Source organism: Cervus canadensis, chromosome 11 (assembly GCF_019320065.1).
Source record: "Cervus canadensis isolate Bull #8, Minnesota chromosome 11, ASM1932006v1, whole genome shotgun sequence".
Classification (NCBI taxonomy): domain Eukaryota; kingdom Metazoa; phylum Chordata; class Mammalia; order Artiodactyla; family Cervidae; genus Cervus; species Cervus canadensis.
In genome coordinates, this window is record NC_057396.1 from 50,873,432 (window position 1) to 50,901,031 (window position 27,600).

General features: G+C 38.1%; 1 protein-coding gene across 1 annotated transcript; it reads right to left on the reverse strand.

Moving 5' to 3' along the window:
- Nucleotides 1–466: 466 nt before the first annotated feature.
- Nucleotides 467–27,475, reverse strand: THAP12 (THAP domain containing 12). Its single transcript, XM_043481932.1, has 5 exons — nt 27,089–27,475; nt 13,632–13,752; nt 9,910–10,017; nt 4,803–4,839; nt 467–3,354 (listed from the first exon to the last, which is right to left on the reverse strand). The coding sequence occupies exons 1-5, from the start codon at nt 27,175–27,177 to the stop codon at nt 1,421–1,423; spliced, it is 2,289 nt and encodes a 762-aa protein (XP_043337867.1). The 5' UTR covers nt 27,178–27,475; the 3' UTR covers nt 467–1,420.
- Nucleotides 27,476–27,600: the final 125 nt, after the last annotated feature.

Here is a 27,600-nt window from a genome sequence, read left to right on the forward strand (position 1 = left end):
GGATATAAGAAAAACCCTGTTATCATTTTTATAGCTTGCATGGGTAATGTGTCCTGATTTGACACATCTGCCTTGTTTGTCTACAAGAAGAAAATGCACTACTATCAGTAAGACCCAGCAATCGGCAAATACACTCTCATCATGTTTTCTGAAGCTCAAATAGCACTAACTTATCCCAACATAAACAATTCAATGTTTCTGCAATATTCATTCATTTACATTTTGGCCAGCAACAATTATGCAAAAGTTAACTATATCAGGGGTTACACAACATATAATATTTTAAAAGTTAGATACATCTTACATTTAATAACTTCACAATTAAAATGGTTTTTTTAATACCCAAGTAGTAAACCATATACCAAAGAGAAAAGAACTTACCTTCAATTGTGAAGGTGATATTTTTGAAAAGATAATTTTACCACAAGAATCTGTTTTGTCCCCACGAAAAAAAATGTATCTGAACTTTACACAAAATTCACATTTTATTTAGGTTGAAATAAACTATACAAAATTGATTTTCTTCACCAAAAATAACAGCAATATTTTCTGTATTATTCCTAGATAAACTACAAAACACTTCTTTTTGTAGGCTTTCTAGGCTTTGCTTGTAAATCAAGATGAGGCAGTAGATACAGTCATGGAAAAAGACAGAAGAAAACAGACAAATCAGTTGTCAGTATCCATGGCCTCTGATCCTTTCTTGACCATGAAACTGAAGTGTTCAACATATACCTGCCAAAAAGCTTACGAAGACGTAGGCTCAATAAAGGAATGTAAACAGCAATAACCAGATGTGGAACAACAATGGCAGGCTCTTCCATTCAAATTTTAACTTGTTGCTTTAACTTCACTTGATAAAGAGAAAATCTACACTGAAATCCTTGTTTGACAAGCTTACACGTTTCTCTTGTAGTCTGATAATTTTCTTAACTGTCCTTTACAGATTTTTAATAGCATACTTATAACTCCTACTATTCAAAAGTCAGTCATGAGCTTCACTGTAACATTTTACAAAATGCATTCCTTCCTCCCATACCTCCTCTAACTTTATTTTTTCAAAGATCTGATAACTTAATACCTGACAATTTGATCCACAGTGATAAACGTAATGTCTAAAATCACTTAACTAAAACAGTTCCAAAGTGCCATTAGCAGACATCACATAAAACTGTAATATGGTACTTTCAGTGCTATCTTCTGGAAGAACAGTTAGATCTCCAAAGCATGGGCATTCAAACAGGCCGTTTAAACAGGCAGATTATCAATGACTAATGTACTCAATGGGAGGCCTACAGGTCAAGATATTCAGTGATTAAGTGGCCTACCCTTACAACTTTTCTGTAAGATATTTTTAAATTTCTTACAAGTTTTTTTTTTCAAATATCAAATATAAGAGAAAGTCTAGATTAAAAGTCCCTTAGGTATTTTCAATGGTTTCTGAATTATCTGTAGGAAGCTCTGACTTACTTGTATAGAGTTTGATATATGTATCCACCATTAAATCCAAATCATGTTTAATATCAAAATTTATGTTAAGCAAAGCCAAGTTACTTGATCTTTGATCTGTCAAAGTGTTCCTCAAGTATGCTTTGAGACGCTTTCGCCCATTTTCATAGCGTTCATTCTCAACTTTCATCACAGGAAGAATACATAGGACCTTCAGCAATGCATAAACATTAGGAAAAAACTTGATGTCTGGTAGATGAAGGGCTTCATAAATAGTGGATGGAAGTTCTATATCTTTCCCTCTGTGTTTCCATTTGATTCTCCAACAATGCAGCTCAGCAGAGAGTGTGTCAGGATTAGGTAAGTCACTTCGGTACATGTCAGCATGGTGCTCCTCTGACGTATTGAATTTGAGCTGTCCCATGACAGAGGGTACCAGGGATAAGCACTTAAGAGCTTTGAGGTGCTGTTCTGAGAATATATCTTTCAGTTCCTGAATAATGTGTTCCACAGTTGGAACACTTAGAGTTTCTTTATAGTAACTCTCAGAGGTTAGCTGAGATTCCAGGTTACTGTGCTGAGCTCTGCGAAATTTCCCTGGGAGTTTCATCTGAATATCAAGTTTGGTTGCCAAATTTGTGGCTTCCTCAAACCAAAATTCATGATAAACTTCAATATTTTCCATCACTTCATTTAGAGAATGTAACACTGCAGTCAAGCTACTGGCTGCAAAAAAGACATCAGAGGTTTGCCCCTGAAGATTTTTCCCAAAGGCTCTTGTAAAAGATAAAACATTTTTAAGAACAACAATGGTAACGATGAAATCAAAATCTGTTATCGCACTACAGAGGACAAATGCTCGGCCAGCTATGTAGTTATTCCATCTAACATTTGTATCACTATTTATACCATCTAAACATAAAACAAGTGCTTGTAGGAGGTCCACTAAGATTTCAAAAGCATCATGCCTGCCTGTCCACTGAGAATGGCAAATTTCCTTCAGTTCTTTGCCCCTTTCTTCATTGTTCTGAAAGAGTACAGAAATTACATTTTCAAGCTCTAAAAGCAGTTGTGGTGATCGATGAAAAAAAGAACAAACTTCCTCAATTGTTCCTAATGCGACAGATACTCCCATAACAGGCACTGATTTTGCCAACCACATATTTAAGGCACAGGAAGAGCAGAGAGTGTAGATAGCTTGGGGATATTTCTCTAAAAGTCTAGAAGCAACAACTTTCATTTTGGATGAAAATCCACTAGACACAATGTAAGCCTGGCCACGACAGTACTCCATGTTTAATCCCCATTTCTCAGTTATTGTAGTGTGAAATTTCACAGCCAAAATTTCTGCATCAGCTTCATAAGGCAGGAAGCCTACAAATTCCTCTCTCAGGTTGTGAGCTTCATCGACAAACCTCACCAACACAGGCAGGTGCTCTTCCCCCGCGATGTCCACCACATCGTCAGTGATGATGGAAAAGAAGTGAGAGTCTCTCACCTCCCTGAGGGTCTCTTCCCGAATGCAGCTCTCGCAGATCTCCAGCATCTGTTTCTGCTGTGTCTTGGAACAGAACAGTGTGTTCACTGCTGTTGTCTCAAAGCGCTTTCTCAGAACCTCTTCACCAGAATTGATCCGGCACTCCAGCAGTGCTTGAAAGTTATCAGGAGTAAAAAGACCTTCTGGGATTTCATCAGCTTCATGTCCATCCAGAGGTATGTTTTGTTTTCCCATAAGAATCAAAATTTCAAATAAAGATTTTAAATATTCTTTGTTTTCCTTCTCTTCAAGAGTTAAAGGTAAAATGTCCTCATCCTGCTCTTCACCCCCTTCTTCTGCACTGGGATTCTGAGCATTGCTGTTGTTTACTTCTTTATGTTTTGGTTCCTGTTCAGAAGTTTCATCAACTGGAAAACAAAGAATTAATTTTATAAACAGGCTCATAAGGAATCATACAAACAAAAAATTACGTATATGACTGGTTAAATATTTAAAATCCACAAATTCATTCATTCAACACTCATGAGTCACCTACTAGACCACAGATTAGGATGCAGAGATTAAATTAAGACACACTCTAGTGGAGGAGACAAACATTATGAATGAATATATATTCATCCTACATGTCAATGCTATTTTGAGAGGAACAATTTCTTATGAATTTAAGAAGGCACATTACATATACAGACAGTCCATGCCCTCACAAAAAGGACAGGAAGGACTAACATTTACTGGGGCACTGTGCTGTCCTCTATGTAGCACACTGCTCCCTCTACAGGCATGTTATCAACCCCATTTAACAAATGAGGACAGTAAATAATTGCCAAGGTCACAGATAGAGGTGAAAATTCAAATCCAAGCTTGTCTGGCTCCAAGGTCCATGCTGAAACTTTTAAGCAATACTTTTATATGAGAGATGAGACAATACACTACAAATTATATTCATGCAATTTCTAGAGCTATATTAGTATATTATTAACAGAAATCTCAGCATAATCTCTTCATATGTGGATGGGAGAACTGAGGCCCTGAGGTTAAGGGTTCTGACCATAGTTAGCTCACAACCCTGTAAATCCTGGCCCCTGTGGCCCCTTTAGGTTCGTTTTTTAACCATCATGGGTTAGTAGAAGCCCGAACAACAAAATGCATGTGTAGTTCCCCAAATCTGGCACCCTGTTTCAAGACACAGAATATCCTTTGCTCCTTTCTTTGCCTGACTCCATGTCTCTTCATCTATAAAGGGGAAAAATAATAGTCCTTACCCCTCAGGGTTACTGTGAAAATTACATGAATTAATATATGCAAAGCTCTTAATGACTTGGCACACAGTAAGCACTCAGTAAAAAGTTATGTTAATAACAATAACAGTAGTAGGAAGAGATAGGAAAGGAAGATTAATAGTAATAATTGATAAAAACAAAAGCTCCTCTAGTCCTCCTTCTTTGGTGACACAGTCAGGCATCAGTGCCTGGAGAACAGCTACTGTGACTCCTACTCTTCGTAAAGCCAAGGATCTCAACAGCACTTATTCTTTAAATATTTACCAAGAACTCAGTGTGCACCACAGGTTGCATGGACAGAGATACAGTGAGATACTCTGCCTTGTGCCCCACCACACTGGGAGCACCTAGTGGAAAGAGAGAAGGCCAAGTGCTTGGCATAGTGGTACTCAATAAAGACTAACTGAGCTAAGATTTTATCTCACAGACAATTGCAGACCACAGGACAATGCCTACCACACTCTTACATCATTCTCACAGTAGGTTTTGGACATAAAACGTATTTATTTGTCCTTACCAGGTCAAGGCCTTTTAAAAAGGCATTCAGAGGTTGAGTCATTAACACTATCACTTACTTTTTTTCTGTTTCAGTGTCCTGATTTCATCTTCACTCTAAATGATAAGAAAAAAAGAAAGAATTATCTTTAAGAAAACTGAACTCCAGTGTATCATCACAGACTCAAGTAAAAAGCATATTATGAGTCAAATTTAATTCTTTTTTTTTTTTTTGGCCATGCCATGCAGCATGTGGAATCTTAAGTTTCCTGACCAGGAATTGAACCCATGTCCTCTGCAGTAGAAGTGTGAAACCTTAACCACTGGACCACCAGGGAAGTCCCAAATTTAATGCTTTCAAGAGCATAAATGCTTCATAAAGAATACATTCTTCAAACAGACGGATGGCAAGAAAACTAGAATAATCTGCTAATGACTCCAAGTTTATAATAAAATACTAGAGGGTAAAGAATACATCATTTAACTTTATACCTAAATCATCATAATTTGGGGTTACAAGTATGTGCTGGCTAATAAAAGGCATGAACATATATGATGGCACTTGAGGTCAAACTCAAGGTCCATAAATCATGCCCCCTCCCCAAATCTAACCCCAGGGGATGTCATGTAAAAGGGATTTGCTGGATCCCAGAACCTAACATGAAAGCTGCGAGAAATCTCTGGGAAGGAGAAAGTGACAATGCCAAAATGGAAGAGAAATGGATACAAGCAGCACAGACAGCCAAGTGACATATTCAGGCTTAGACTGGGGGAGAACTTTCTAAATGTGTCCTTTTCTCTCCCTCTAACCCACGATAACTATTAGATCACAACCCACCCCATTACTATTGTAGGGCATGAAAGCAGCAGTACCAGTGGCAGCTGGAGACAGCAGGGTACCTGCTGGGCACACAGGATGTGGTACTGATAAAATGTCAGCAGGTTAGGCAGTCTGGAGCACTCCCTCCTCATCCTATGGGCTGTGGAGTTACAAGGATGGCAGATCTGGAAGAGTGTGCCTCCTGTAAGATATCTGAGGTTCCTTGAGGGGCAGAGAACAGGAAATGATAGCTACAGGATGGGAAGTGATTGAGCTCCTCACCCCTGCTTCATGTTACTAAGAAAGCTGATGTGCAGTGTCAGCATTCATCTATGAGAAGTCCCAGAAAAAAAACAGAGCAGAAGAAAAGCATGAAGAAATAAAAACTGAGGATGCCTCAGAACTGTACAGTATCAGTCTGGATAAGAAAAAACCTCACATTCAGATATAGTTTAGTGAAATTTGAAATATCAAATATGAAAAAAATATTTAAAGGAGAAAAATGCATTCACCTAAAAAGGTACAAGAATGAGACTGGCATTGACGTCAACAGCAATAATGGATGCAAAAAAAAATTAGAAAGAATATCACATAGACTATACATACCCTCTATGCATCAAACATTTGGGGGCATAAAGTTTTAAAAAATAAACCCATGTCTAGAAACTAAAAATAAAAACAATCTTATGTTAAAGAAACAGGGGAAATTACAAAACACTCACAGTTGAACAATGAAAGCACTACATGTCTAAAATTGTAGGATACAGCTAAAATATAGACATTTATAGCTTTGAATATACGTAAATAAGTTAAAAATTCAAGAAGCTAAAAAAGAGCCAAAAAATAAATCCTTTGAATCAAGCAGAAACCAATAAAATAGTTCATAGGTATGGCAATCAGTGATAAAACTCACTACTGTTTCTTTGAAAAGACTATTAAAGTAATTTTAGGAGCAGAGGAAGGCAAGCATCTAAAACTCTAGGTGAAGCTCATAAAGTTTTGGAAACATATAAAGCACAAGAAGAAAGAGAAACAACAGAAATAAACAGAAATAGTAATCAAAATATTCCCTCATCCACCCAAAGCCCTCTGATGGTTTTACCAAGTTCAACCTAACTTTCAAGAGCAGACAATATCTACCTTATACAAGTTTTTCTAGGAAAATTAAGAGAGGAAAAAAAGAAAAGTTATCTAACTCATTTTATGAGGCCGACGGATCCCTGATATCATAACTGTGTAAGAAGAAGACGTGAAAAGAAATTACAGGCCAAGACTTATAAATGCAAAACTGACCAACTAAATCGAACAGTATATGAAAATGAAAAGAAATATACTGCAATCAATTGGGCAAAGATGGTTCAACATCAGCAAATCCATCAGTGTTATTCACTGAGCATTAAAGAAGAGGGAAAAAAAGAACAGATGCAATGAAAATATTGATATGTTCCGTAAGTTAAGACACACAAAAAACCTCTGAATATGAGGACTGAAAGAAAATAAAGGGTATTTCTTTAACTTGATAAAAAAAAATTACCTAACAATACCAATGGAAACATCACATTTAATGGAATAAGACAAGTGTATCAGCCATGACATTACTGGGACTACTCAATACAGTTCTAGAGATGACCCTGACCAAACAAGACGACAGGCAACAGAAAACATTAAAATTGGAAGACTGAAAGAAGAGGCAAATTTGTCCTTATTTATAGATGATACAATCAACTACACAGAAAACCCAGTAGACTATTAGAATTAATCTTAAAAAAAAAAAAGGGGGGGATCTTCAAAATTGGTGGAGGGACTTTCCTGGTGGCCCAGTGGCCACCTTGCCATGCAGGTTGCACATGTCTGATCTCTACTTGGGGAAAGAGGACCCCACATGCCATAGAGCAACTAAGCCCTTGTGCCACAACTGAGGCTGCACACCACAATTACAGACAGTCCATGGACCACACTAAAAGACCCCCGCATGATGCAACGAAGATCCCATGAGCCTCAACTAAGACCCAACACAGTCAAACAAATAATTTTTTTAACTGGCGGAAACAATCTCTTAACCAGAAAAACATACTCTCACCGTAATTTAGGAAGTAATTAAGGAAGAATGTACACGTTCTCTTCTAAAGAACAACAAAAATCCTGAAAATTTTTCAAAATTTTACTTTCTGCACTTCTAAATTATAATTTTGTGTGTGTGTGTGTTTATTTACTTGGCTGCACTGGATCTTAGTCCCAGCACACAAGATCTCTGATCTTCACTGCAGCATGTTGTTTAGTTGCTCAGTTGTGCCCAACTCTTTTTGACCCCATGACTGTAGCCCACCAGGGTCCTCTGACCATGGGATTTCCCAGGCAAGAATACTGGCGTGGGTTGCCATTTCCTTCTCCAGGGGATCTTCCTGATCTAGGGATCAAACCCAAGTCTCCTGAAAGTCTCCTGTATTGCAGGCAGATTCTTTTACTGCTGAGCCACACTGCAGCATGCAAAATCCTTTAGTTTCGTGTGGCATGTGGGATCTAGTTCCCTGATTAGGGAGTAAATCTGGGCCCCCTGCATTGGAAGTGAGGAGTCAGCCCCTGGACCACCAGAGAAGTACTGTTTTGAAAGTATTTTAATAGTCTTTTCAAAGAACTAGTAGCTTTGTCAATGACTGCCATGCTACTTGATAGCTATTTTATTGTTTTTTTTTTTCATTCGTGGATATGACTAATTAACATTGTAAAAATATTAGTTCAAAGTATTTATAATGAAAATCTCGACAGAATTTCTAGAATATGACAAAAGGATTCTCAAATTCACACATCAGAATAAAAGTCTACAAATAGCTAAGACAATTTTGAAAAAGAAGACTTAAGAAATCACTCTATGTGAAAATGATATAATACAAAGCAATGTAAGGAGCAGCATCCTATCCAGGCTGATTAACAGACTATGTTGGGAAAACTTGATCCTTATAAATAGAAAGGTAAATTAGATCTCTACCGGACACCATACAAATTCAAATGGATCAAAGATCTGATTATGAAAGGTAAATATAGAAGAAAATGAGGAAAACTAGACAAATGTTATCTTTAAAAAGCACATAGCCAATGGATTGAAATGACTCATTAGTACACGAGCACGGATACAAAATGGAGGAAGGGGAGGAATGGGAATGGTAATAAGGAAAAAAATAAGGGGCTTCCTGGTGGCAATGATGACAGAAAGCCAGGGTCTGAGGAGTCTGAGTAATTTCATTTTGTTCATCTAAGGTCAACAAAAACCAGGTAGGTTTTAAGGATATCAAAGGTTTATAAAAACATGCACAAAGATGCCACAGAGAGAGACTTACAAGTTTTATAAACCCTGTCAGTACTTAATAGTGATGGAATCCTTATCTCTAGTAAAACTACCCACGTCTTAACTTTCACTCTTTCCCGTTCTTAATCCCTGTGTGCCAAAATATTCTAGAAATATGCTTCAGTCCCACTTTCTTTACCACAAAGGAAGAGGTGAGTTTTTTTCCTGCTTCCCTGGAAGAAAATGATTTAGTAGCCCATAATTAACAGCATGAAATTAACATGAAATTAAAAGATGCTTACTCCTTGGAAGGAAAGTTATGACCAAGCTAGACAGCATATTAAAAAGCAGAGACGTTACTTTGCTGACAAAGGTCCATCTAGTCAAGGCTATGGTTTTTCCAGTAGTCATGTATGGATGTGAGAGTTGGACTATAAAGAAAGCTGAGCACTGAAGAATTGATGCTTTTGAACTGTGGTGTTGGAGAAGACTCTTGCGAGTCCCTTGGACTGCAAGGAGATCCAACCAGTCAATCCTAAAGGAGATCAGTCCTGAATATTCCTTGGAAGGACTGATGCTGAAGCTGAAACTCCAATACTTTGGCCACCCGATTGGAAGAGCTGAGTCATTTAAAACGACCCTAAAGCTGGGAAAGATAGAAGGCAGGAGGAAAAGGGGCCAACAGAGGATGAGATGGTTTGATGGCATCACTGACTCAATGAACATGAGTCTGAGTAAACTCCGGGAGTTGGTGATGGACAGGGAGGCGTGGCATGCTGCAGTCCATGGGGTGGCAAAGAGTCGGACACGACTGAGCAACTGAACTGAACTAAACTGAATTAACAGCATACTTTGGCTCAAGTCAACAAGTATCAACTGGCTAAATTTGAGGAAGACTTTCCAAAGCAAATACTAAAACAAACTAAACATTTTAGGTCCATGCTACTTCAATAACCATGGCATTAATCCCCCATAATGCTACACTGATATAGAAAGTAACTTGGTTCAGTGTTAACATGAATGCATCTATACTTGATATCATAATATTATAGAGGACAGAAAAGCTGGAAGCACACTGACATACCAATTCTTTTATTCGTTTTCTGTGTCTACTATGTGGATTATTCAAATGACTGGTAAGATCGAATATTGTTGGTATGGCATTATCTCGGAGAACTGTCCTGTAAGGACTCTGAAAAAGAAAAATGCGTTAATGCAGAAACAGTCCTTAAGAATACATTACACACAAACAAAACTGATTGTTAATGATTTCCCCAGTAGTACTTCAACACCAATTCTAAAGCATAGAGACTTGCAGAACTGATGATGTCAGTCCAGATCAGCTTTCTAACTCCTTTTACATTTGTCCTTCTGGCAATCTTACTATTATAAATGAAGGAACTGAACTGATGATAGGCATAAAAAGTAACATGTATTTGTATTTTATAAATAGTTTTCTAATTCACTCTCCCAGCTACTTTTCTGTTCTTCCATGAGCCTACAAAGGAAAGCAGGCACATAAGTTTCTCAAATTAGCTATCCTCTTTTACGTTTCATAAAAACTCTTCCCTCCTTTACCTGCCATTCACTCCTCCTTCGCTACTATTACTGAGAAGCATTAAGGCACTGTGAAATAATACCGACGAGGACCCAGGAGACCAAGAGCTTCCCTGGTGCTCAGACAGTAAAGAATCTGCCTGCAATGCAGGAGAACCAGGTTTGATCCCTGGGTTGGGAAGATCCCCTGGAGAAGAGAATGGCTACCGATTCCAGTATTCTTTTGTGTGGAGAATTCCACAGACAGAGGAGCTGGCGGGCTACAGTTCATGGGGTCAAAATGAGCTGGACACTACTGAGCCACTAATACTTCCACAGGAGGCTTAGGAGCTAGTCCTTATTCTACCCGTGACTCACTCTGAGACCATGGACAAATACTTTCCCTTTCTGGACTCAGTTTCTTCTTTTGAATAGAACTCAGGTATTGAATTAGATGAAGTTATTCACACACTAATGATCATAATGCTCGCCATTTCAGTTACCCAATCACCTATACTTTTTCATAGTTGACTCACTTTTTTAACTAACAAAATCTTAAGGAATAAAAACTACAAAATAATGATTTGATGAGCCAGTTATATTTTTAACACACATTACAAAATTTAAGATAAAAACTGATTCATGTGCCACTTGATATATGCCACAAGTGCCACTTGATATGTGCCACTCATATGCCACAAGTTATACACATAATCACATTTTTGCAAACACTGAACCAGGTATTTCTAATAATAGTCTTATCACTGAAGGGTGACCATTCTCTATCCTTATAACCTTATTCAATCTGACTAGAAGCTGGATGCAAATTTAGATAGTGACAGTCTCCCACAGCCAGATAGACCACATGTCAGGTAGGGACAAGAAGTTTATTAAGAGGTAGAGTAACAGATGAATAACTGCTACTACATTCCTTTAGCTAGTCCAAAGAAACCATGCCTTTAATGTCTTCCCAAATTTGCACTGATAAAAACAAAACACACTTCAGTTTAAAAAGCTTTTGTGGGAGCAATGATTGTTTCAAAGCTAATAAAGCACATTCAAAGTATATGTCAAACAAAAGTAACAATCCCCATATGTTTTTAACTCAAGGAAAGAAGGTTAGGAAAATATGATGGAAAATATATATAACTAAAGAGAACACACTTATCTTAAGTTTTATCTAAAGAACTGTTAAACACATTTGGGAAGAATTTCTATTTCTATTCAACATTTTCTAGTTCAATCACAAGCCTCAGGGAAAACACAAAGAAGAAAATCTATTTCTTAATGACATTCAACTTCTAGTGCTGGGCCAATTATCCTCAGTCTACTATGGAGTTTGAATCAGGGATTGCTACGGTACACAATCACTGAAGGGCACAAACACAATACCACACCCTAAGGGCTTTAGCTTTCCTGCTTAGCAAACATCTCAAAGCAAAATCGTATCCACATACAGAGTCAAGTCTTGATACCTTCCAATTAAATAAACAGAGGAGGGATAAAACACTGTGGAGAACTTTAAAATTTCATATAAAATTAATCTGTTATAAAGCAAAGGTATTATAGACCAAAAAACAATACATGAATGAAAAACATGCAATATTTTTACACCTACTCATAAGTACCCATGCCAAAAAAGGCTACATTCTATTCCTCTGCATGACAATTTTATTCAATATCAAAATTTAATCTTTAACTGCTGAATGAAGGCTTGAGTATAAAGTAATGATCTTACTTTAGCATCAAAGATAATGTTTGGTTTTGGTTGAACTAACCACAAATGTTTACTGATGAGATCTTAAATGCCAAACTAATGAATTCAAAACTCTTACAACATTTGGGTGTAAACATTAGATAACCCAGATTTTAATAGCAATATCTTCTATACATGGAGAAAGAAAATCTCTCACATTTGCATTAACTGATTCAAGATTTAAAAATTATGTGGAAATTTAAAAAGTAAAAATAGTTCTGTTCTATGCTCTGACTAAACAAGAATAGAACTATATTTTTATATTTTTCACATTAATCTTGTTGGAATTAACTGATTAAGAAATGGCATTTATTAATAAAATAAAAATTTTTTAATGCATATGGCATGTGTATTCAAAATAATTTGGGATATTTTTATTTAATGTCAAGAACATAAAGTTTGCCTTTTAAACAGATGAAATTTTTTATTTTGATCATTACCCTGTTAACAAAGCAAGGCAAAAATATCCCTCAAATATTTGTGATTAAACTGTTGAACCGGAATAGGCTCACCTCCCAATGACTTCACAAGTATCTGCTTCAATTAATTTTGAGAAATAAAATAACCCAATCATTCTTTAGTTTTCTGATGCCTCTGCAAAATGTATCTGAAAAAAATATCAAAATAAATTGCTGCATAACAGTATATAGTGTATCTTCAAATTAAATTTATGTCTATCCCATTAACTGATGACAGTTATGCCTAAACAAGAATATTTGCTTTCATACCTAAGCAAGAATACTTAACAAAATTGTCTTCCTAACTAGTTTTTAATTGTTTCAAGTCTGCTTTATTTCAATCAAATCTGTCTTATCTGTGCCTTTTACGAATCAAAGCAGTAACAGAATCACAGACGGTTAAAAATCTTAGACCTCAGGAATTATCTGCTTTAAATTCTTCATTAGAAATTGGGGCTCAGAGAGGAGAAGTGATCTGGACAAATTCACAGTTAACTGTAATAAGACTAAGAGATTCAGGTCTTGATATGAAATTGCAGATTACTGATGAAAACGTTTTTGTCACATGAACTGTATGATTTGCTTCCTGTTGTATCCAGCACATAAAAATTAAGGGTAGGTTCTAACAGTACACACAAAAATTTGCAAAGAGCTCTATCCCTTGATGAAGACTTCACTCATATAAAAGCTCTAGAGAAGCTGTTCCAAATAAAAATGTCAAATTCACCTTAAACATACACTTTTATAATCATCTAAAATTTTCTGAAGGCTACAAAATAAGTTTAAAAAGTGGTGACCTTTGATAAAGTGGGAATAGGGCATCAGAAATAGAAGGGTTAAAACACACACTAAAACACACACACACACACACACACACACGGAGGTTTTTAAGAACAAAATAGGTACTATTAAGTTCCAAATCTGTCTTCATCTTAAAGGAAAAAATAGTGGCAGGGTGTAAGGATACGCTCCAACATTAATATATAAAGATTTACATTTCCAACCAAATAGTGAGTGAAAACAAAACAAACAAAAACAAACCCTCTGCTCACTTACAGTTCTGCAGATCATAGAAGTCTCAAAGTGTTTGGCGCACAGTCGATAATGTTTGTTTAGCTGATCAGGTGTTTTATCTTCTAAGTCTGCCCTCCTACAGTTCTCCACCCACTTCTGGCATCTACAAAAATAGAGCCAAAATAAAACTATGGACTATGAGCTCAACATTTAAATTTCAGCATTCAGTTTTAAGGTAAATATCTGTTATGGAGAATAGATTTCTGTTCCCCTAGACCCCAAAAATATAACATAATTTGGAGAAGTTGATTAACAGCAAAATGAGAGCTGGAAGAAACCTCAGAAATCATTTAGTACATTCATTTACAGACAAGGTTAAGAAGTAACTTGTCAGAGTCATGTACAAAATTAGCAGTAAAACTAGAACTTAAACTTGAATCTTTCAACTCCCAAGACATCCTAGCATCAGAGAGGACTTAATCATCGGCAGTACAAGCAAAAAACTGCACAACCATGAGGCCAATAGCTTAACATTCCCACTAGGATTTCAACTTAAACAAGCATATGAAAACACATTGTCACTGTAGAAAATCACTAAGTAGATGTTCTGTAAATAACTATAGAGTTTATTACGGAAGCATAATGGCTATATTCATTTGCTTTATTATAAACATGATTATCTACAATGATACGTGCAAAGTAGATTGTAAGTTCCATGAATGCAGGGATTGTGTCTACACAATCTAGTACACAGATGGTGTTAACAGATAGTGACTGAGACAAAGTCCATGTCCTCTAGGTGCTTAAATATCTGTAGGAAAAAATTAACATCATTTTCATCACCATAACGCTTATTAAGCCCTTATAAAGAGCCAGCTGCTGCTGCTGCTGTTTAGTCACTAAATTGTGTCTGACTATTTGCGACCCCATGGACAGTACCAGACACTGCTCTAAATTGTTTCCAAAAAGGATAGAAATGTTCTATGCACCTAAAAGAGAAAAACTAAGCTCTCGGTAGAAATTTCAGGAAAACAAAATTACCATGGTGAAATGTTGATTATCTAACCTAAAATTGTAAAGCATTTCATTTGACCAAGAGGTATTAATTACTATACACAGTAACGATGCCTAAGATGTCTGTATTTTAATCACATTCTTACATAGTTGTACAATGTGATTATAAATATTTCGATTTCAACATCTGAATTATTTGGTATAAAAACTCACTATAAAACAAATGCCATATTGCTAGAGTTTAGTTTGCTTTTTAATTCTTAAATCTCTGGAGATCTTCCACACAGAACATCACTGTCTGTATTATTTCTGAACCAAACTGAAATAGCTTTCTGATAAAAAGAACACTCAGATTCAATCAAGAATAAGTTGAGCAGTGGGCCCAATTAACTACACCTACTTGTTCCATATCAAATACCTAGAAATAAATCTAATGAAAGATATATAAGACTTCTAATAGAAAAAACTTTTAATTTTTATTGTTTCTTTTAGAAAAAAATTTTAAATGAATAAATGGAGGGATACACAAGCTCATGGATTGGTACACTGAATCCTAAAGATATCAATTCTTCTCAAAATGCTTTATTGATTTAATACAATCACAATCCCAACAAGTTCTTTTATGCGCATCTCTTCGTTGTGAGAGAGAGAAATGACAAAGATCATTCTAAAACTTTTTATATAGAAATTCAAAGGATCAGCATAGTCAAGACAATCTTGGGGGGAAAAAGTCGAAAGACTTATATTACCAGATAGACTTATAAAGCTTATTAAAACTGTGGCATTGGACTTCTCTGGTGGTCCAAAGGTTAAGACTCTGAGCTTCCACTGCAGGGGGTGCGGGTTTCATCCTAGGTCGGGGAATTTCCACATGACTCAAGATGAAGTCAAAAAAATTTTTTAAAAAAGCATATATCTTTTTAAAAATAAGTGTGATATTGGCACAAAGATAAAAAAATAGAACAAAATGGAGAGCTGTGAATGCTTAAGAAAAGGAATCATTGCACAGTGGTGAAGTTAAAAGTTTTTCAATAGTCCTGAATTGGCCATCCATATGGGAAAAAATGAATATTGACCTGCACTTTCATCTATGGAAAAATAAATTCCAAGTGGATTATAGACCTAAATATGAAAGGTAAAACAATATAGTTTCTAAAAGATAACATAAAAGACTGTCTTAATCACCTTGACACAAAAAACTCTTAAAAAGTCAACAGAAGAAAAGTCCAGCAGAAAAGATGAATAAATCAGGCTACTTTATAGTTAATAACTTATTCATTAAAAGAATCATTTAAGAGTGAAATGGCAACCCACAAAATGGAAGAAGGGATCTGTAATATACCAATCTAACAATGAACTCATATCCAAAATATGTATGAAGAACTCCCTACAAATAATTCAGACAATCAAATGTAAAAATGAGAAACCTGAATAGGCCAATAGACATGAAAAAAAAGCTCAGTAATAAGAAAAATAAAATTTTTTAAAAAGCTCAATCTCACTAGTCATTAGGAAAATACTAATTAAAACTGTAACTAAATTATTACCAATACTGGTTAAGAATGACTACAATGTAAAAGAAATAATACCAAATGTTGACGAGAAGGTGAAACAACTTTGCCCATCAAGGATAGAAAGGATAAACTGTGGTATACTATTACATACAGACTACTATTTTGGCAATGGAATGAACTAGCTAGATCTCACAAACGTGTTGAGCAAAATAAGTCAGGAGCACACAATATATAATTCCTTTCATATTAAGTTCAAGAGTAGGCAAAACTCATATATGGTGATTGTACAGAAAAAGAGTTATTTAACACAGCAGGCCTCAAGCTGCTATCTTCAGAAAGACTTGTTTGTAAGGCTGGTCTTTTGGCTGATGTTGGAATTTGGCTTCTCTACACTGATTTAAAATTTCCTCTAACTGATAAGGTGACTTTTAGTGCCTTGACTGTTCGTGCAAACAGTATGACTTTTAATGAAAGTCTGTCCTTTTTCTGGGAGTCTGGAATTTTAGCATATACTAAGCAGAGAGTGTCTAAGTGACCAGAACCCAATAAAAACTTTGGGCACTGGGTCTCTAAAGGCTTCTCTGGCACAAATGTTGCATTTTCACTGCTGGGGAAAAGTGGACTCTGAGTGACCAGACATGGGAGGGAGAGAACATAAGGAAGACTACACACAGATCCTTCCAACTCTACCTCTGTCTTTTCCCTCTCAGGATGCAGATGCCTGCTCTTACTACATTGCTGTAAGAAATCTTAGCTGTGAGTACAACTATATACTGAGTATATACAGTACAGCTATATACTGAGCTGTGATACAACTATATACTGAGTGCAACTATATACTGAGTTCTACGAGTTCGAGTGAATCTGTGAATATGGGGGTGGCTTGGAGACCCCCCTCAACATAGTAATGATAGTGAGAACAATGGATACATTTAGGGAGAGGTTAACAACCAGGACTGGGCACTTTCTGAGGTGCTGGTAATGTTTTTGATCTTGAACATGACCTGTGTATATTTACCTTACAAAAATTCATCAAATTCTAGACTATCATTTTTGCACTTTTCCCTATGGATGTCATATACCAATAAAACAGCTTCCCATCACGCTTCCCCTCCCCCTCAATAACCAACTAATCTAATGTGCATGTAGTCAAACAGTGCCTACCACGGGGGACAGTAGGATAATAACTGAAAGGACCACAAGGGAAAGGAAGTTTAGGATGTTAGTAATATTCTTTTTTTTTTTTAATCTGGGCAAAATTTTCATGGACATGTTACTCTGAAAATCTAACAAGCTATATTCTTATGATTTGCGATCTTCTGTGTATATATGTTTTACATCAGTAAGTTATAAAAATTACATATGACCACAAGTCTTTCTTTACACACTTACAACTATTTGTGTACATGTTAAAATGCACATACACACTTCTACAGTTATCTCTCAACCTTTCTTTAAAACTAATGTCTTCCCTGTCCTAGCTCTCCCCGTCACTGTTCTGTGTCCTTTTTTTCCCTTGGCACAATGGAATGATTACCCAAATCCATCAACTTCCAAACTGGTCTTACCTTTCTGTGACCTCTTCTCCTAGTGGAAAATGCTTTAAAAAACCAATTTGAGAATACTATCTTTCTCTGATTAAGATCCTTTAGTGACTTCCCATTACTCTTAGGATAAAGAACCAACTCCTCAAATGTCTTACAAGGTTCTGTACAATCTAACCCTTGTTTTCTTTTCCCTCTTCATATCACACCACCCTTTCACTTTGCCACCTCACATGCCTTATTTCAGTTTCATGAATGCACTGTGATTCCTTTTATCATAGGGCTGTTCCCCGTGCTGCTTATTCAACCTAGAATACTCTTCTTGTTGCTTTTTTTTCACTTCCTTTGCACAGGAAAATCTATACAAAGATCTGTCTTTAGATCTTCACTCACATGTCACTTACTGAGGAACAATTTTCAGATTTGAAAAGACTGTGTACATCACACACACACAAACACCTAGGTAGGTAAGACTATTCTACCTCCATGTACAGTAGTCTCCTCCTTATCCATGGGGGGTATATTCCAAGACCCTCAGTGGGTGCCTGAAACCACATATAGTACTGACCCCTATATATACTATGTCTTTCCAATACTAATGGGTAGGTAGTGTATACAGTGTGGATAAGCTGGACAAAGGGCTGATTCACATCCAGGACAGGACAGAGTGGGCCCATGTAAGATTTCATCACGGCTACCCAGGAACAGCTAAAGGTTATTAATTTCTTCCTGCCAAATCCAAAGGTCACTTCCTGTCTTCAACTTAACCACCCTTTCGGTACTAGTCAACCATCACTGACCACTCCTTTTTAAGATTTGAAAGTTTTTCTTTCAATGGCCTCCTACTAATGCCAAGATTTCCAAAACATATTCCAAAGAACACTAGTCAAAGAATTGCTCCAATTAAAAAAAAAAAAAAGGTTTCATGGTCAAATAAATTTGGATAATATTACATACTTTATCCTACATTTGGGGTTTTAGATATTTCTCTGGGATCTTGAATAATTTAGCTAATCTCTCTGTGCCTGCTTTTCTCATCTGAAAGCAGAGACTATCTCAAAATTTATTGCAAGGGTTAACTGAAATAGTCTACATAAAACACACAGAATACTGCCTGACACACAGAATATGAAGTATTCTATAAGTATTATTGTTATTATTATAATTCACAGCATTGTTTGGAGGATTAAATAAGATCATATGAAAGTACTTTAAGATTGTATCTTATAGAAGTGATTCTCAAACATCATTGTCTCAGGAGCCCTTTACCCCTTAAATTATTGAGTAACTAAAGAAATTTTGTTTACATGTATTTTATCTATCAATATTTATGACTATAGAAACTACAACTTAGAAATTTAAAATATTATTTCATTAAAAATAGCAATTCCATTACACGTTATCATAGATAACATTTAATGAAATAACTATACTTTCCAAAACAAAAACCATTTAGTGAAAATAATGGCACAGTTCACCACCTTTGCAAATCTCTTTTATGTCTAACTTTATAGAAGAAAGCTACAGTCTCAAATCTGCTTTTGCATATAATCTGTTGCCATACGTTGTTTTGGCTGAAGTACAAGAAAGAAATGACTTCTCAATGATATGCACTTTGAAAGACTATTACAATATTCCTATTTCCTACATAATTGTGGATGTTCTTTGATAGAACACTAAAACTCCACAAGCGGTGGTTTCTTAAAGATTAGCTGCAATGTGGAATTTGAAACCAGACCAATGAGCCTTTTCATACTGTTTGATTAAAATCCACTACTCTTAACTTACACTTTGACTAGAACTTTTATCCATGTATGTCTTTGTAAAATCATGAATTTATCAGTTTGGAAAATATTAGTTCAGTAAGTTTGGCAGACTGGCTAAATGGTAACACATTTCATTATAGGATATATTTTTTAAAAGTCACATTTATCAATATCACCACTGATTTCATCAGAAAAGTCTAATTAGAGAGTTATCTGGCTCAAGGTAAGGAATATAAATTTTCCAAAATTATAACTTTTGTTTGAATGCTTGGCTGTCAGGTGTTTTTCTTTAACTGGCAGGCTTATTTTGTTCATTTCCAAGAAAATGTCTACTAAACACCGATATCTGAAGTCATACTTAGAAAATTTTATAAAACACAATATATAACTTATCTGAGTAGAGACTTCATAATTTTATAAAGTCCCTGAAAAACTCCACAGTACACTCCTGAGATAATGAGCACAAAAAAGGCAAATAATGTCAGTGTTATTATGAAGTAGTTTTCACCTCTTAAATTCCGTGAAAGGGTCGTGGGGACCCTCCTGAATGCCTGGAAACCACCATTTTACATTTTATACATTAGAGTATACCAACTCTCAGTTAACTTTGATTAAACTACCAAAGAATCTTATAAGACCTCACCACCTCAGGGGAAAGTCGGTACTGTCTGAGAAGAAAGAAGAATGTTTCAACTGCCCAATTCACTCTAATAATAAGAGCAATTCATTAGCTCTAGCTGTATCTTCACCTGATTTGGGGATAAGTTCTACTAAGCTTGGGCAATAATCAAGCCACCCTGGGGCAATTTAGGTATTTTTAAAGAAATTTTAATTTTAGGTAACTTATCTTCCTGCCACTGCCCTAAGGTGAGTTGATTATATTATATATATATATTTAAAGTGTATTAATGCTACTTTTTCTAAACCAATATGAGGTATTAGGGTACGAAATTCCACAGAGTGCCATGTATTAATTATACTCTTGAATTTTAAGTTACTTCTAGTTGTTTTTCAAAGTGTGCAGAGGGACTTCCCCGGTGGTACAGTGGGTAGGAATCCCTCTGCCAATGCAGGGGACACGGGTTTGATCTCTGATCCGGGAAGACTTCACATGCCACAGGCAACTAAAGCCAGTGCACCACAGCTACTGGAGCCCCCATGCTCTAGGGTCTTCGAGCCACAACTAACAACCCCTTGTGTCACAGCTATTGAACCCTGTGTACCCATGCTCTGCAACAAAAAAAAAACCACAATGAGAAGCCTGTACAGCGCAACAAAGAATACCCCTCACTCACTGCAACTAGAGAAAACCTGCGTGCAGCAACAAAGACCCAGGGCAACCATAATTTTTTTTTCATGTGCATGGAATTTATAAATATAATGAATGGGAAATATACTATTTAACAGCATTAGATATATCTATATTTGTGGTTAGCTAACAATGTGAGTTAACTTTTGAATAATAGATGGGCTGGCAATGTCACCTTTTATCAACCCTCCCTACAACCCATTTACAGAAGGAAAAAAAAAAAAAACTAGCTATAACCACTAACTCTAAGAATACAATTATTAATTCAGTATGCAACTCTGGAAACTATTTCTTAATTTAATAAACTCTAGGCACAGTGAAAATTTGTCAAATACAGTAGAATTTGAAATCCTATAGTACTGATTTTTGGTTCTGATACAAAGTTAAGACTTTTAGTACATTAAGAAAATTTGACAGACACAAAAGAACTATTACTGTATGACTGACTTAGATAATATGAGTATAAAGTACCTAAAACAGAAAAATTCATGAAGACTGAAAATGGACTGGGGTAAAAAGTTACTGCTTAATAATTAAGTTTTTGCTCAGGATAATGAAAAAGCTGTGGAAGTAGACAGCGGTGATGAATGCAGAACACAATGAATGGTAACTAATGCCACTGGATTATACACTCAAATATGCTTTTTAAAAAAATGATTAAAATGGCAAATTTTACACTACTGCCATTTTACATAAGGGACTTGAGCATACATGGATTTTGGTAACTGCAGGGGATTCCTGGAAACAGTTCTCTACAGACACCAAGACACGCCTGCATATTTTTATCAAAAAAATGTTAACTTAATAACATGACACACCAAAAGCCATTTAACTGCACATTTTAAATAGGTGAATAGTATGGTATGCGAACATCTCAATAAAGATGTTTTTAAAAGAGTTTTTAAAAAGCTCGCAATTTGGTCATGAAATACTCAAAGGGCTCTTACATATAGGTTGGTGCAAAAGTAATAGCAGTCTTGCCATTGTTGAACTTTGCTGTTTGAGAGTGGAATACATTCTTATATAAATGTGGTTAATACATCATTTTAATGCTACCCATCTGATCTACTATAGCTTTCTGAATCCTGGTGAAACTATTACATCTGAGAAGTATGCTCAGCAAATCAGTGAGATGCACCAAAAACTGCAATGCCTGCAACCGGCATTGGTCAACAGAATGGGCCCAATTCTCCTCCACGGCACATCGCACAATGATTGCTTCAAAAGTTGAACGAACTGGGCTACGAAGTTTTGCCTCATCTGCCATATTCACCTGACCTCTCATGAACCAACCATTGCTTCTTCAAGTATCTGGACAACTTTTTTTTCAGACAAAACGCTTCCACAACCAGCAAGAGGCAGAAAATACTCTCCAAGAGTTCGTTGAATCCAGAAACACCATTTTTTACACTACAGGAATAAACAAACTTATTTCTTGTTGGCAAAAATGTTTTGATTGTAACTATTCCTCTTTTGATTAATAAAGATGTATCTGAGCCTAGTTATAATGATTTAAAATTCACGGTCCAAAACCGCAGTTACTTTTTCACCAACCTAATAAAACAGGGCAGAGTCCAGTGCCAGTCCCTGACAGTCCAGTGGTTAAGACTCTGCCCTGCCACTATAGGGAGCACGGGTTCAATCCCTAGTCAGGGAACTAAGATCCTGCATGTCACAAGGCAAGGCCAAAAAACAAATTAAAAAATAGATAAAACAGGACACAGCTTTGTTCATTGTCACCTGAGAACAAAAGTAGGATCTCCAAAGCATAAATTATAAGGGGGAGGCACATTTCCACTCAATACAAGGAAGAAACAATAGTCAATGCTGTCCAGAATCCTCAAGTATCCCCTCATAAAGCAAAGGAACTGACACTAGAGGTGTTTTAGCAAAGGTTCACCTGTCAGAAATGTGCAGAGCCTCTTAAGGGTCCATAAATAACTTGATACAAAAACATGTCTATGTCTTTTTTTTAACAGTCCTTACATTAGATTCTCAAAAGGAACAGAGACCCAAGAAAGTTTAAAAGCCACTACTCCTGAGGGAATTCCAACACTTCAAAGGATACTGCACTAGATCTACAAACTCCTTCCAAATCTGAGACTTTAAGCCCCTACAGGCCATACTCCCCATCTATGGAGTATAATGAAAAGAGTATTCACTACCTATAAAGATTAACAACCTGTGGTCCAGAATTGACTGGTGGTGCCTTCATCATGCAAGCGAAATATACTTCCAATTGGGCTCAAAGGAAGTAAGAGAGAGAGGCCCAATCAGATTAAGATGCTCCTCTCCTCTGCTCCCACAGAACCCAATGGCTATTCCTCACTCTCCTGAGTTAGTTGTTCCTTCTTATCTCCCTGAACTTTAAACACTAAGAATACAGGGCTCAATCCTCAGACCTAGTCTACTTCACTTACCCAGTTCCATGGTTTTAAATACCCTCTATAAACTGAGAATGCCCATATTCACAATCTCCAGTCTGGAAGTCTCTAAATTCCAGACCTGTATATCTTTTAATAGTTTTGGCTCTTAAATATTTAGGTCATTGATCTAAACATGGACAATTCTGAGTTCATTTATGGATACGTATGAAGAAAAACATCTATTCTTGAATGTCTATCAGGGATCTCAAACTTCACATGTCCTAAATCAAATTTTTTATAGTCCTCCACTGAACCCGCTCCTCCCAGTCTTCTATAGCTCAAAAAAGGCTCAGGTTAAAAATCTTAAGAGTCATTCTTCATACAGATGGCCAACAGGCGCATAAAAAGATACTCAAAATCACTAATCATTAGAGAAATGCAAACCAGAATCACAAGGTACCACCTAACATGAGTCAGAATGGCCATCACTAAAAAATCTACAAATAACAAATGCTGAAGGGGGTGTAGAGAAAAGAGAGCTCTGCTACACTGTTGGTGGGAATGTAAGTTGGTGCAACCACTATAACAGTATGGATGTTCCTCAGAAAACTAAAAACAGAGTTACTGTATGATCCAGCAATCCCACTCCTGGTCGTTTATCTGGACAAAACTGTAATTCAAAAGATATATGCACCCCCATGTTTATAGCAGCACTATTCACAATAGCCAAGGCATGGAAACAATCTAAATGTACATCAAAAGATAGATAAAGACAAGGAGGTACACATCTATAATGGAATACTACACAAGACATGACAAAGAATTTAATAATGTCATGTGCAGCAACATGGATGGACTTAGATATTACCATACTAAGTAAGTCAGAAAGAAAAAAACAATACCATATGATATCACTTATATGTGGGATCTAAAACATGACACAAATGAACCTCTCTACTGAAGAGAAACAGACTCACAGACATAAAGGACACACCTGTGGTTGCCAGTGGGGAAGGTGGTGGAGCAGGGTTGGACTGGGAGTTTGGGGTTAGCAGATATAAACTATCATACATAGAATGGATAAATAGCAAGGTCCTATTGCGTAGCACAGGGAACGACATTCAATATCCTTGATAAAACACACTGTAAAAGAATTTTTAAAAGAATGTGTGTACTGGAAAATTTTTTTAAAAGAATGTGTGTGTATATATATAACTGAATCACTTTGCTGTATAGCAGAAATAATACAACATTGGAAATAAACTATACTTCAATTTTTTTTTTAAAGGCAAAAAACCCTGGAGTCATTCTTGACTTCTGTTTTTCTCTTACAACCTATATCTACACCATTAAAAATCCTGCTGGCTTCACCTTCCAAATAAACCTCAAATGCAACTATTTACCACCTCCACCTCTATAAACTTGGATTACTGCAATTAAACCTGGATCACTGCAACTGCCTTTAACTGGTCTTTCTGCTCTCACCCTTGCTTCCCTACAATGTACTCATCAAGTTAGCCAGTGATTCTGTTAAACGTGTAAGTCTCTCTCTTCTAAACCCTTTGATGACTTCCTATTTCACTCAGGATGCCATCCTGCTTTCCGCAGCCTACAACAACCTACACAATTTGCACCTAACACAAACACATGTACATTTTTCTGGTCTCATCTCTTCCTCTTCCACATCCCTCTGAGCTTCCCTGGTGGCTCAGAAGGTAAAGAATCTGCCTGCAATGGGGGAGACCACAATTGGGTCCCTGGGTAGAGAAGACCCCCTGGAGAAGAGAATGGCAACCCACGCCAGTACTCTTGCCTAGAGAATTCCATGGACAGAGGAGCCTGGTGGGCTACAATCCATGGGGTGAAGAAAAGAATCAGACGCCACTGAGTGACTGACCTTCCTTAAATCAGCTTGAGGACTCCTGCTTGTACCTCTAACAAGCATGCCCTGCCTTTACATTTACTGTTTCTACAGACTGAAATGTACTTCCCCTGGATACTTCCATGGCTGACTCCCTTACCTACCTCAGGTCTTTGCTTAGATAGACTCTCTTACTGAGGCCTTCTCTGATAATCCTATTTAAAATAGCAACTGTGCCTCCCCTACTACTCCTATTTCGCTACCCTCCCAGCCCCCTCCCGTCAAAGATTTGCTTTTTATCCATAATATTATGACCAACCTAGAAAGCATAATAAAAAGCAGAGACATTACTTTGCCAACAAAGGTCCGTCTAGTCAAGGCTATGGTTTTTCCAGTGGTCATGTATGGATATGAGAGTTGGACTATAAAGAAAGCTGAACACCAAAGAACTGATGCTTTTGGAGGCTAATTACTTTACAATATTGTAGTGGTTTTTGTCATACACTGACATGAATCAGCCATGGATTTACATGTATTCCCCATCCCGATCCCCCCTCCCACCTCCCTCTCTGGGTCTTCCCAGTGCACCAGCCCTGAGCACTTGTCTCATGCATCCAGCCTGGGCTGGTGATCTGTTTCACCCTAGATAATATACATGTTTCGATGCTGTTCTCTCAAAACATCCCACCCTCGCCTTCTCCCACAGAGTCCAAAAAAATAAATGAAGAAAAAAAAAAAAAGAATTGATGCTTTTGAACTGTGGTGTTGGAGAAGACTCTTGAGAGTCCCTTGGACTGCAAGGAGATCCAACCAGTCCATCCTAAAGGAGATCAGTCCTTGGGTGTTCATTGGAAGGACTAATGTTGAAGTTGAAACTCCAATACTTTGGCCACCTGATGCGAAGAGCTGACTCATTGGAAAAGACCCTGATGCTGGGAAAGATTGAGGGCAGGAGGAGAAGGGGACGACAGAGGAAAAGATGGTTGGATGGCATCACCAACTCAATGGACATGGGTTTGGGTGGACTCCGGGAGTCGGTGATGGACAGGGAGGCCGGGCATGCTGCGGTTCATGGGATCACAAAGAGTCCGACACTACTGAGCGACTGAACTGAACTGATTCATCAGCATCTGACAGACGGTGTATCTACTTAATTTTCCCCACCAGAATGTAAACTCCATGAGAACAGAGACTTCGTTTTATTTATCTATTCTCTCCCAATGCTCAGAACAATGCCTAGTACATAGTAGGCATTCTATAAATATTTGTAGAACAGCACGCTATATTATAATCGCCTATTTATATATATTATATATCTACCTCCTTAAATGGATTGTAAGCTTTCTGCAGGCAGGAATGCTGTTTCATAAACTCTGAATTTCCGGGACCTCTAACGTTAGTGCCCTGACACACACACACAGTAGGTACTGGCCGGAAATGAATGAATCAACAAGACATGCCAAGGAAAATCCTCAGACTTTCAAATACAGCCCCTACTCTATCACTCTCTAAACACAAGTGAGAGCGGGTGGGTTACCTCAAGGAAGACGTTTCAATAACAACTACCAAGCCCTCTCGCATACCCCGTCCTCTCCCACGCCAGTTATCCCCACATTAACCAAGTGAGATAATGAGTAACGGTCAGAAACAGAATTTGAACCATGAGCAAGTCCGAAGGAGGGAGCAGTTGTGACTGGAGATCAAAGGTGGTCAGACTCCAAAAAGAAACACTGTCCCGGGGGTAGAAGGGCCCCGGAGACCACAACCAGATTCCAGGTCCCTCTTTTGACAGCTAGGTTAACTAAAGCCCAGAGAGGAAAGCGGCTTCTCTGAGGTCACACAGCAAGCGAAAAAGGGCAAGAACCCACCTTACCTACTCGTGCCGCCCAGTTGCCTCTTATTTCGAGTGGTGCCCAACACGCAGAGCCCCCGCGGACGCACGTGCTCCGAGGCCCCCGCGCGCCCGCCCGCCCACAGCTCGAGGCCCGCTCCCCACCTCGGAGCCGGGTTGGGGTCGACAATTGTGTCCCACGCCCCTCAGCCCCGGAGCCTGCCCAGGGCCGGCGGTTGGCAGCGCGGACCGCGGAGGAGGGCCCGGACTGCCAGCTCGGCGCCCGCCGCTCACCTGGCCGGATCCCGAGGGAACCTGAAGAAGGCCAGGTCCGACTGCGTGCTCTTCCGCGTGCAGTTGGGGGCCGCGCAGAAGTTCGGCATCGTTGTCTGCCCGCCGGCCGACCCAGCCCTCCCCTCCCCGCCTCCTCAGGGCAGCCCGCCCGCCCGTCGGGGCCGGGGAGGGGAGCCAGGCCGGCCGGCCGGCTCGTCAGGGCCGGTTCGCTGGGGGGGAGGGGCGGGCGAGAAGCCGCGAGGGGCAGGAGGGGCGCCGCGGTCCGAGGCCGGGCTGGGGACGCGGCTCCACAGTGCTGTGAGCGGCCGGGAGGATTTACCGCCGCCGCCGCCGCTGGTGCACCTCCCGCCCGCCCGGGACGCTGCCGCCTCCTTCCCACAATGCACCCTGGCGCCCGGGGGTGCCCTCTCTTCCCTCAGCCTTCCTTCCCCGCCCCCTCCTTTCCGCCTTCTCCTCCGCGGGCGGGTACGCGCAAGGAAGCGCGCCCGCTCGGGTGTGGCGAGGCAGAGGCG

What these genes read in the sequence shown, in the direction of transcription:
- THAP12 (XM_043481932.1), bottom strand. Translation starts at nt 27,177, where the DNA reads ATGCCGAACTTCTGCGCGGCCCCCAACTGCACGCGGAAGAGCACGCAG. An exon ending in GAAAACGAATAAAAGAATTG is followed by an intron (nt 4,840 to 9,909) that starts GTATGTCAGTGT and finishes CTTATCATTTAG; the next exon opens with AGTGAAGATGAAATCAGGAC. An exon ending in GACACTGAAACAGAAAAAAA is followed by an intron (nt 3,355 to 4,802) that starts GTAAGTGATAGT and finishes TTTGTTTTCCAG; the next exon opens with TTGATGAAACTTCTGAACAG.